The sequence below is a fragment of the Clupea harengus genome, chromosome 6 (assembly GCF_900700415.2).
Source record: "Clupea harengus chromosome 6, Ch_v2.0.2, whole genome shotgun sequence".
Lineage (NCBI taxonomy): Eukaryota > Metazoa > Chordata > Actinopteri > Clupeiformes > Clupeidae > Clupea > Clupea harengus.
Window position 1 is genome coordinate 19,972,463 of NC_045157.1, and position 12,234 is coordinate 19,984,696.

The 12,234-nt window shown below is 43.5% G+C and overlaps 1 protein-coding gene across 2 annotated transcripts; it reads right to left on the minus strand.

The window, feature by feature from the left end:
- Positions 1-329: 329 nt before the first annotated feature.
- LOC105906449 (fibulin-7) lies at positions 330-12,192 on the minus strand. Of its 2 annotated transcripts, none has more exons than XM_031569298.1 (8): positions 12,063-12,192; positions 6,208-6,367; positions 5,709-5,879; positions 4,565-4,690; positions 3,347-3,559; positions 2,262-2,399; positions 1,724-1,859; positions 330-1,422 (listed from the first exon to the last, which is right to left on the minus strand). In XM_031569298.1, the coding sequence occupies exons 1-8, from the start codon at positions 12,081-12,083 to the stop codon at positions 1,059-1,061; spliced, it is 1,329 nt and encodes a 442-aa protein (XP_031425158.1). In that variant the 5' UTR covers positions 12,084-12,192; the 3' UTR covers positions 330-1,058. The 2 variants fall into 2 exon arrangements, with proteins under 2 accessions (XP_031425158.1, XP_031425157.1); XM_031569297.1 differs by lacking the exon at positions 12,063-12,192 and adding an exon at positions 9,855-10,083.
- Positions 12,193-12,234: the final 42 nt, after the last annotated feature.

Here is a 12,234-nt window from a genome sequence, read left to right on the forward strand (position 1 = left end):
GCACAGGCGTTTCTTTCAGCGCAGGCCTCCCGAGCTGAGCTCGCTTCCTTGCTGAAAAGAGTATCTTTGTATTTCCAGATTTATGTCTTGCCCAGAACCGCCTTCACTTCTCTGCTTTTCTGCTTCTCATAAAAACATTCCAAACATCGCGTTTTTTCAAGGTTTCAATCCAACAGAAGATTTTTACTTGCGTTGTGTGTTTCTTTGTCATTTATAAAATTATTTAAAGCGAACAGGAGCAGTGTATTAAAATAAATCCACCACACAGTAGTTGAGTCATACTTGACCTTTGCCATACATTCACCTTTTTCATGAAACACTCTGAAAGATTTTGTAGAAAAGCTTTATTGATTTTCCATGAAGTGCTTGTGTTGACAGGCAACCCACGAATTTGAATAAAAATAGACATCATATTGGCACGAGAGTCCTTTGACCTGACTATTGTGAGATAAGTACAATATCCTTGGGCTGTTTCATGTAGGTATACCTTTCAAACAGCACAATCAGCCCACACAAGTGGAGCAGGCTCTTTAATAGTTATTACCATTTCAGTCTCCCTCTCCAGTTAAAAGCAGAAGTAGAGAGATGGCATACCTGATCATGTTCAGACAGCAGGCATAAATAGAGACAGTAGAAATAAAACACGGTTGTCAGTATATTTAGACTTCATATATAACTCAAATCTTTAAGGCAGTTAAAGGGACATTACCATAGAATATTCAGTTGGTCTGAATCTGCAACTATGCTATGTACTATGCATACAGCTTTTTATGCTTTTTCATGCTGTTACTTACCAACCTTATATACCAGTGCAAAGTGTACAATGTTTCCTCTGAGAGCAATACAAAGAAAAAGTAACTTAAAGCCATAATGCATTGTTTTGCCTTGTTCTAATGTTATAGAATTCACTTTATTTATGCATATTTGTAATACCATATACGTCAATTTCTATGTAACTATAACAATCCTTGTATAAAACTTTTTTTCACAACTGAACCCCCTTCCCCAGCAAACACCAATGCTCGCCCCCCCCCATTCCCCCATCTGCGGGCGCCTGTCTAGAACTCGTAGGGCGAGACGAATATGGTGACCTTGGTGATGTAGCGTCCCAGCAGCACCCTCTTCTCCAGCTCGCTCATCTCCACCTCGGCCTCCAGCGTGGCGGGGCCCTGCACGGAGCTCACCAGCATCAGCTGGCCCGTCTGCCGGTCCGAGCGCTGCACCGTGAAGTGGCGCCGCGCCCGGCTGCCGCCCAGCAGCGAGAAGCGCAGCGTGTCGCCCATCATGCGCATGGCCGACACGCGGAACATGACCCTCGGCGCCGACAGGTTAGACACCACGGACAGGTAGTGGTAGGACATGGAGTTGGGCGCCTGGGAGCAGGCCCTGTTGTCCACTGGGCACGGATTCCTCTCGCAGCGCCTGAGAGAGGTGGAGGGAATGGTAAGAGATGGAGGTAGAATAAATACGAAGCTTCACTTGCACTTGTAGGCAAGTTCCCCCCATAATCCAGTAAAATATTTGACTAAATCTCTCTCCAGTTGGCTTTATTGGTATAACAGTCAGGGAGAGCTACTTTGGCAGGATATTGTGGAGCACTTATGCAATAAAATGATCATTACCACATTGCCCTAACTGTGCAGGCACCCCAGAGAGGTGCTAAAAGTAATGCTGAAATGGATCATATGGCAGAGAGGGAGAGGTGAGGATGCTGCCCACTCACAGAGGCGAGGTTTTCACATAGGTGGCATTGCGGATGCGAGGACACTCCACTTTGACACACTGGAACCCTCCATAGGTGTTGATGCAAAGCTGGTCCTTGGTGCAGTTATGCTGCCTGTTGGCACACTCATCAACGTCTAATCACATAGGAAGAGACAAGGCAGAGGAATAATAGATAGATATTATTAGTTATTTAATCATACACTTCATCCTGTTACAAGAGAGTTTTTACTACCGTAGTGATTGCTCTAGGGGTTCAGGCTCTGGGCCCTGTAAAGCGTCTATGGACAATTTAAATATAAATGAAATTTAATTGAATTGGACTGATACTTACCCCAACCATTTAGTGTTACTTTTCCGCATATGTTTGCTGTTTGCCTTGAACAATAATCCTCACTCAATTTTCTACACATTTTGGACAAACTCAATATTTGGGTTGTCTGCAGGTTTTTGCAACGCTGAGAATCTATCATTCACTGACAGCTAGGTCTATGGCCTTGTCTGAATGTGTTGGTTTGTTTATGTGACCCTTGTTTGACCTTTGCAGTTGCGTCCATCGCGGGTCAGGTTGTAGCCGGCTGGGCAGGTGCAGCGGTAGCCTCCAGGTGTATTCACACAGGTGTGCACACAGAGACGGCCCGACTGGCCCATGTGGAAGAGCTCGCACTCGTCAATATCTGGACAGAGGGAAACAGAAACCATCACAGCTGATTCATCTCCTCCTTCTGTAACTCGTCTTGTAAAGCACAATGCTGACAACACCAAGACCACCGCCTTGGCCCTGATGGGCAGCAATGACTTGAAAAAAAAACATCTTCACTTCAGACTTTTTGTAATAAAAGTGCCTAGAAAATGGATCTTTAGATTTCTTCGATTTTCTTTTGGCCAGTGGTTTGGGCGCTGAACCTGAACATAGAGACTTGTGGTCTCTACTCCTCTGACAAAGAGGAAAAAAGTGACTTATATCTGGGGAAGTGATAAAGGTCTGAGCAGGCAACTATTGCTGTTGAACTCTTAAGCAAGGCGATTAAACTGTCTCTCGTGTCATGCCATACTGCCTTCAATTTGTGCTGCTGCCGTAAAAGTGTCATCGCTAAACTGAATGTGGTTCAGTTTATATTGTTGATATAACCAGACTAAATCCTTTTTTTCCACAAAGTTTATAGGACCAGGTGCTTGCAACTTAAGGTTCCTTTTTCATAAAATCTGATGAAAATCATCCAGTCACTAAAAAGCTTTTCATTAACATTTAATCAGATCTTTAAGAATGCAGAAAATATGAGCACCAAAAGTACAGTTGGAATTGCGCAACCAAGTTAAACTTATAGAACATGTAGATGATATATAAACATCATATAAAGCACACTTCAATATACTAGACTTGCAAGATAGTAGCTCCGATCCAACATATATTTAAATAATACTACTAATGCAAAAACTATGCTTAAATGCAACTAAGTAGTTCTACAATTACAATTAGAGTTGTATGTAATGTACTTAAAGTATATTTCAACACAACCTAAATGTAACCTAAATATGTTTAAGTAATATTAACTAACACATTTAGAGCATACTTATAAAACGGATTTATTAGGAGTCCTGGGTGTGCCGGGTTTAGCCTCACCAGTGCACACGCTGGTGTCCCGTCCTGAGATGGTGTAGCCGGCCTCGCAGGTGCAGTGTGTGGTGCCTTGGGTCTGGGTACAGTGGGACGGGCGCACCAATGGGCTGGAGGTTGCCGGGGGAGACACTGAGGCGCCTGCTGACCCTGCTGACCCTGCTGACCCAGCTACCCCAGCTGCCGTGGCTGCAGAGGTGTTGGTTATCGTGATGAAAACTGCAGGGGAAAAAAAAGGAAAGTGCGTGAGTGGGCAAAAACGAAGGCAAGAAGTCAACTGTATTTACTGTCTTTCTATGATTCATACTTCTTTTATGATGAGATCATGCACGCTTTGGTATAAATATGAAGGGATTTTATGCAGACTATTCATGTAAAACATCCTGGCCAACTTGCTGCCTGATATACTGTATATGAAACATCAACAAGTGGGCTGCCTAATCTGGCCTGATGCTTTTCCATATCACACCAATCTAACATTTCAGGAGCAGTACTGTACACTGGTGCTGCTCAGTATACAGCGGCAGGCTTATGGCAGTTTTATGAAGGACTTGGGCCTGTCAGGCAGGGTAAATAATGAGAGAGAGGACAGTCACAGCAGTGTTCAAGCCACTGGCTGGAAACAAACATGTCATGGTTGAGGTGCGTTTAAACCCCCTTTAGGCTGTATATTTCTGTGTGTGTGTGTGTGTGTGTGTGTGTGTGTGTGTGTGTGTGTGTGTGTGTGTGTGTGTGTGTGTGTGTGTGTGTGCATGTGCTGTGGCTGTGTATGTGTGTTCATTTCACCTACCGCAGCTTGTGTCTGCATTTATTTTACTAGCTCTCTTTGGACCCCTGTGTGTGAGCAAACTTGCTCAGTGGTCCAGAACCTAGAGGGCTGGGATGATTGGGCTCCAACAGTGCTGTGTGTGTGTGTGTGTCTGTGTGTTTGTGTGTGTGTGTGTGTGTGTGTGTGTGTCTGTCTGTCTGTCTGTCTGTCTGTCTGTCTGTCTGTCTGTCTGTCTGTCTGTCTGTCTGTCTGTCTGTCTGTCTGTCTGTCTGTCTGTCTGTCTGTCTGTGTTTAAATGACTGCGATTCAAGGCCTTAGCCCAGAAAGAATCCTGATCAAGATACCAAAGTAATTCTAACAGTTGTATGTTTATATGCCACCATACCTACAAACTATATCACAGTGCCTTTGACTTTGCCATGCATTGTGGTTAGGGGGGGGGGGGGTGAACTTACATGTCGGCACAGGTGTCTGGCAAGTGGCACCTCCCCATCCTTTTGCACATATACAGACAAATACATTAACCTCATTCTCACAGGTCCCCCCATTCACGCAAGGAGACGGGGCACACTCGTTTATATCTGAAAAAAGAAGAGGAGGCACACTCGTTTATATCTGAAAGAAGAAGAGGAGGCACACTCGTTTATATCTGAAAGAAGAAGAGGAGGAGGTACACTCGTTTATATCTGAAAGAAGAAAGGGACCACAGTTCAAGCAGAAAGGTATCCATCGTGGAAGCCAAACAACTGGATCCGTCGTGTCGGGTGAGCGCTCTCAGAATGCAATGCAAAGAATGAGCGTGTAACTCTATACTAGTGATCCACAGATTAAAGCAGGGCTGTTTTCATAGGTCTATGGGCCTATAGGGATTTGTTGGCAGGGGATTGCCTAACTGTTGATGGAATCTTTGTGAGGCCAAATCAAATTGCTATGTGTTTGCTAGTGGGAGGGCTATAGCCAGGGAAATTGTGAATACATCCAAACCAAGACATTCCCTTTTGGATAGCCTTACCAATTCAAAGAAACTTTATCAGGATGGGATGCAGACGAAACTGTAGACATGTACTGGAAGAATAGAATGCTGAGTGGTAATACTGTCAGTTATACTACGGCTCAAATACAGAGAGACATAAAGAGAGAGAGAAAAACAAAGCAGATGCTGACAGGAATGGGAGGCAGATGGCGGAGTTGATAATAAGATGAGTGATGAATCCAAAGGCGAGGGGAGCAGGAGAGGAGAGGGGTGGCGCTGTCTCAGGATGGGGCTCCAAAACCAACTCAAATTTAAAATGGCCTCAGGAAAGGCTGGACACGCTATGACACAACTGGGTTTTGTGGTCTTCTCTAAGCACGTAATGTTTTCACCGAAAGTCATCTGCCTCGCTTCAATTCAACAAGCCATTTAAAAGTAGACCAAGTGGTAAATCTGTTAAGTTGAAGCATACCTTCAGTAATCAAACTGCATGTCATGAAAGGGTTGAACAGGAAATGTAAAATTAACCCTCCATCAGTGGTTCAGCCTCTTCTCACCCTAGACATATAGAGATATATATCTGTATATGATTGATATATATATCTATATATGTCTATGCTTCTCACCCTTGCAGACCGGTTGTTGTCCAGTCCAGGTCAGGGACTCCTTGCACTGACGCGTCTCAGAGCCCACCAGCTCATAGCCCGGATCACACAGGAAATGAACCTCGTGACCCGGCAGCAGAACTTTCCCCATCTTCTTGCCATTGGCCGGTGCCTCCAGCTTTGGACAGGTGACTGTTGATTGAAGAACATACCACACGTACACCAAGGTTAGTTACCATTTCCACCAATCTATGTAAAAAAAACAGGTGTATATATTGTAGAGTATATAATGTAGGCCTACATATCATATTTCTCTTGCAGTATTCACATGAACTTGAATTACATTATGACTTTTTCTTGTGGTTTATAATTCAACACAATACACAGTATATGTTCATGTATACAGCAGGTATAGGTATATGTGTATGTATATTAATGTGATATTAATATTCTGGGAAACAACTCTACTACTACTGCTACTTCTGTCTAAAGTGAATAAACTCCTGAAACTCCTCCACACCGTTGGTGGGTTTGGCTGGCTGGCGGGCTGTGCTTGTCTGCAGCAGGTTGATCTTCTTCCTGAGCGTGCGAAGACTCTGCACATAGGAGGTCTCGTGGGCAGAGAGCAGCTTGTGAACCTGGCGCAGGGAGTTCTGCAGCTCCTGTCTGCTGGGACACTCCTGCAGGAGACAGGAAGTTCACTGCACCCAATTAAACAGCCTTTGTGGACACTTATTCTTGCTGCCAGCTAAACATGCAGGCGGGCAACATTTGTGCAATGAGCAAAAAAAAGGACGTTTTTGGTTAAATAACCAGGTAGAGCTGCTGATTTCGTGTAGAAATATGGTTATTCTCTGTAATTTATTCTTTTGAGTTGGCCAGTTGGTAATACAATTTGTCTCAATGTCCTCAGAAGACCGATAATATGCCAAAAGGTTTGCGAAAAGCATTAAAGCGTTGTCATATCATAAAAATGTTTTAAGCATTAGCAGTGGCCTTCAGTTAAAGCAGGTATTTGATATGCATACCAGCCCTTACAGTCAAAGTAATTTTTTCAGACGTGAGGCTACATTTCGCAGCCATTATTTTCTTTCCTCCTCCGAGGTGCTGAATGAGCCTATTGAACCCTGTCCTCTCCTGGTCTTCCGACCTTCTCCTGAACTGATCCTTCTCTCCAGAGGCCTAAGAGTGGCGTCTTGTCTCTGCTGGTGGTGGTGCCTGATGGTTTACACGAGGAGGGGGTGTGGATGGTGTGTCAAAGCCCTGCTCAGTTCAGAGGTGTGATGTGTCTGCGTCACCTCACACCGCACGGTAGCATGACGTTGCCTGGCGAGAGAGGTGCTGTACTGTAGGTCCAGGGTGGGGGGTAATGGCCGTGAAAGCTTTGGTTGTGCTTGGAAGCAGACTGACCTGCCTGTGCACTGGGGTTCACACATGCTCTCTGCACGGGAGAAACTCTCCCATGGCCACCGAATGAGCAGAGGTGGGCAGTTCACGAGAGCTGAGGTGTTTACATTTCTTAGGTCACTAACACCAGGTCAGGCTGTTCACATTGACTGCTGATGGATGTGGATGATAGTATATGTTATTCTAAAGTTGGGAGGGACTAGTTATGATTTTATTGGAAAGTGTGGAAAAGGTGGGCTGCTATGATGTCACATCATTTAACCCTGATAGATGTACCACACTAATAATATGTGAATGTCTTGAGTAGGAAGGCATTTCTTTGCATTCAGACTAACTGGCTGTGTTACACCGATTACATTTCATATCCATTCCATTCATATCTACAGCCATTACAGTTTACATTACCTGACAGTTTACATTGTAATATATCAGGGTTATGGTCAGGACATAAACATCCCAATGTTGGGATAAAAGAGGTAAGATAAAACAATGTTTAGTTATTATAACCTGATTCTCCTACATTCCTATGCGACGTTGCTATGTGTGCTATTGTTTCTGCAACAGGTCTGACCTGAATGGAACTTGGCTAAACTCTCCCATGCACACAGATGGAGACATGCTGAGGCAGTAACATACAAAATGGATAAGTTCTACTACCTGTAACCACGCATTTTCATACACCTGATCATGGAGCGGATTTAATAGAAAAAACACAAAGTGCATTGTGCAATGTAAACCCTTTAAAATGTTTCAACTTACACTGGTCGTAGTGACCACCATCATTACACCATAACCCAGTACGGGAGTGTTTGATTTTGTCCTGGAGATCAGACCTCTCTTTGTGACACTGACAGACACGAAAGACAACAATGTTTCCCCTACCCAGCTTTCAGTCTCCACCTCTGTCTCATGTCACATGCACTTCTTTGTTTCTTTGTCCACTCTTTTATTTCAGATCCTAGAAGTTAGTTGTCTGGCACAAGCATGCAGGAGGCCATTTGAAATGTTTTAACGTTACATAATGTTATATAAGAAACCTTCCCTTTTTTTGGGTGGAAGATTTGATCATAACACATCCTCTACAGAGCTGCATTGTGCTGTGGGCCAAACATTATTTAAATCAAAAGCATCCTGGGACTTATGAAACACTCTCGGACCTAAGAGCTCTCCTGCTGAAGACACAAAGAAACACTTCACTGATCTACAGCAGACTTGTGGAAATAATGCTCTTCCTACACATCTCAACAACGATGGGTGAGTGAGCAAAAGCCCTCAGGCTAGCCATGGCCATTCAATTAGTCTAGTATGGAGCTGCGAGGTACAGGCTTGTCCCTCATTGGGTACAGGTGGAGGGGAGGGCATCATGTTTTTCCACAGGTTCTCAGCCTTTTGCACTTTCTCAGGTTTTTCAGAAAGCCAATTAGTGTTTGCATCTGGTGGGTGTTATGTAAGCAGAGCAAATATTGGCTCTTCCTGTAAAAACACCTGGCTAACTGATACTGAAGGAGACTGTTGGAGTAACGTCAGATGAAACAGGGAGACACACTGTAGACATTGGTGTTAGTGCACACAGACAATGTTCCTTTTTTTGAGTGCCACAGCAAAAACACATCATGAGGTTTACTTTCATGTGGACGTATGCGAAATTGCAGTGGTGCAGCCAACAAGTCTGCATTTCATGGCAATATTTGACTTACGCAAGACAAGACCAGTGTTGTAAGACCCCAAGCAGTCCGTGCTTCAGAGTTTTACATAAGCCATGTTCTGCCAACTATGGGCTACTCGGATCACTGCTGATGTTGTCTTCACTGCTCACAGGCAAAACTATTTCATACCACAACAGCTCTCTGTGCCGGAACAAGCTTCATGCTGGAGCCCAAGAGGAAATGAGGGCACTCTCACACGAGCCCCGAAGGCCTGATCTGTTATGTCACATCATGGGCAGCTGTGCTTCACTCAAAGTAGCCATGTGAGGGTAGCAAAACAAACATGGCTGACTAGAGATTTCTTTATAACCAGTAATAATAGCAGTTCTGAGAGTATACAGCCTTGCAACAGCTGCACCATCTTCATCATTTAACATTCCATATAGGACACTCAATTTCATGCAGCTTTAGTAGTACAGGTGGTCACACAGAGTCCCTTCTGGGTGACAGTGCAACATCAGGTATCAGTCAAAATTCACCTTATAAGAGGCAACCTGTCGACCGTTAATGTATTTCACTTTGCATATGGTTTGCTAGCAATACTGTGGTGAAACACATATTGGCAGCATTTAATACTGGTTAGAATGTATGACTGTGAGAAAAACACATGGCTTTGTCACTGGAATCTGTGGTTAGAACACCTTAGTGAGGGATCTAACACCTCAAACCTGGCTCTCCACAGAATCACAGTCTAAGTTATTTTCAGCCTTTAGTTGTGGTTCAGATTCCACAAAATGGTTTAGCTCTTATCAACAATTATTTTCTTCTCACACAACCTTTTTTTAGAAGGATGATAAGTTTGATTTTTCTTACAATAGCATATTTTAGCCATATTTGTATAACTTACAAAGTTCTTAGACATTAGACTAGGCATGTTCACTTTGAGCACATTAATACTATGTTTTCAGTTAAGGAACCTCAAACAACTGCATCCAATTACCACTAATTACAGTAATGACACTGGTGCACAAAGAGGGTATAATGAGAAAAGCATCCCCTACAGTTACTTGGCAACAATGCTGAAAGATACATCACGTGAACTCCGGAAACTCACCTGACCGTGCATGATGGAGAGTTGACAGACACTCATTAACAGCATGACAACTTGAGTCCGAGTCATCTTATTACTACCCTTACTATTCTGCCCAGCCACTTCACGTCTGTTCCAAAGTAGGTTCGAGTAATATCCCGTCACGGAAAAAAGCGCTTCGGTATTCTATTTTGCTAAACTGAGCCCCAGGCACTATTTGAACAGGTTGAGAAGGCAGCTCCGGTGCACCTCCGAGTATACATCAATATGAAACTGCAACGATCTGTTTGGTACATTATAAGGTCTCTCCGTTTGCGCATGTTTTCCTTCTTTTCCTTTTTTTGGAAAGCACATGCCACATTTCTCTCCTCGTAAAAAGCCGCTCAGTTGTGGCATTTGTAAGCTCGGAGGAAAAATAAAATCCGCTAGTCAACAGATTTGTTTCAGGATTGCCAAACTACAGAAATAACTGCTATGGTGTGACAAACTGCAGCACTAACTTTAGTCAGGTGAACTGAATAAAGAATGTAGGGGCCTGTGATGTGAAGGGTTAGCAACATGTTTTTGAAACTGAAACGCAACCAGACAAGATAAGAACATATTTTGAAAACTGTTTTGAATAATACTGCACACTGTTTGTCTTTGAGGAATAGGGCTGTTAATCACGCCAAAATGGTAGCAATACAATAATATTTATCGCCTCTTTTCCTGTATGATGGTATTATGGTAGATTGCGACAGGATTGATGCATTTATTGTCAACTGAGTATGTATGGGCAGAATAAATACTAAGCCACTTCTTTGGACTTTGGTCCGCTGAGAAGCCAGGAATGTAGGAAAGAGTCAGGGGACATGAGAGCAGGCATGGCAAAGGTCTGCCCTCTGCAGGGAACAGCTGCACCTACTCCTGAGTCCTGAACATTGAACTGTTTTCATCTGAAATACAGCTGTCTGTAGAATATTTTCTAATCCTGACACTAGTTCACTTACTGTAAGAGCACATTTATTCTTTAGTAACACTGTGCTTTACAACACAAGCAAAAGTGTTAATTACCCTTAATGAAATGACTGAAACCCAATCCCAAAATTTTTTATTTCCATGTCCACCAACAAAATCAGTAAGTTTTTACACAGAGGCACAGAGGCCTTAAAATGCTCATTACTCTTAAATGACCCTGTACTAGTGTAGAGAGTGTGAGCCTAACCGTAACCTTACGGCTGCATATGGTTTGGATGATTGAAAGCTTTGGGTGATAAAATCCAAGATTCTCCCTCATCTCCTAGGACGATTGGCTCAACTTCTCAAGTACAATACCCATAGTGGTATGGCCCTCTACCAATGGGTGTCTTGCCCTGGACTCTTGCCATGGTTTGCTTGATTGAAAACATCTTTCCCCTGATACCTCTGAGAATATAATACATATATACATTCAGTGTAACATGGAAGGTTTCAGTCCAGTGGGAGTTTGTGTTAATAAGAACCAGAACTCTGCAGCATGTATTGGGGCTTCGTGTCCCCCTGGCCTTGGGATTCCACTGGGAGATATGCACACATGTTGAAATTCATGGGAAACCAGCTTACTTTCTGTGGCTCCACATGAAATCGTAGATGCCTGAGAATGCCATACGTTCCCCTAAAATGACTGAGGTCTGTCATTTTAAATTAAACGTATACTTATTAGTTACTAATAGATAATGGAATGTTATAAACATACAAGTTTTTTCCCTAATAACCCATAGGCCTCTTTAAAATATGGAGGCACCAGGGTTATATTTCACTGGCTAAGATAACTATGGTTTGCTGTTGATGAAAGTACTTCTACATCTTTAAGTTTTTGACTCTTTCTATGTTGTCAGTCCAACGGCTTCATCATCATCCAGTCTTACAGAAAGCCAAAGGCACAAAGCTAGAATGGAAAGTTGGCATTCTCCCTCCAAAGAGATGGGCACAATAAAATTACAAATAACGCAAACGACACCAAAATATACGTCACAATAGAGTAACGATATATAAGAACGGCTCGCCTTACATGTTTTACTCAATTCACATTCTCCCCTGCGATTACAGAAGTCATGATCAACTATCAATTTAGTGACACCATAGTGTCGGCGTTAATGTGTAGCATGAACGATTGGCTGTGCGACGAGTTGGCCACGGCCACCATCAACAAGGTCTTGAGGTCTGTAATTCGTGAGGCCAGAGGATGCCAAAAGAAGATGCCCGTGACCCTACCTGTGCTGCGTCCTGTAACATCCATCCGCAGTAGGCCCTGGTACCTGATCACAGAGGCCACCCACGTGGAGATGGAGTTCTGGGAGGCCGTGTGGCATCGATGCGGTGCCTGCATGAGGCAGACTCTCCATACCGTCTGGACTAGCAACGTGTTTACCCTTTTCGGGGCTTA

Coding starts and splice junctions, on each gene's coding strand:
- LOC105906449 (XM_031569297.1), bottom strand. CDS start 9,920: ATGACTCGGACTCAAGTTGTCATGCTGTTAATGAGTGTCTGTCAACTC. Junction 1,860..2,261: donor CGATGGACGCAACTGCAAAG/GTCAAACAAGGG, acceptor CTATGTGATTAG/ACGTTGATGAGTGTGCCAAC. Junction 1,423..1,723: donor TATGTGAAAACCTCGCCTCT/GTGAGTGGGCAG, acceptor CACCTCTCTCAG/GCGCTGCGAGAGGAATCCGT.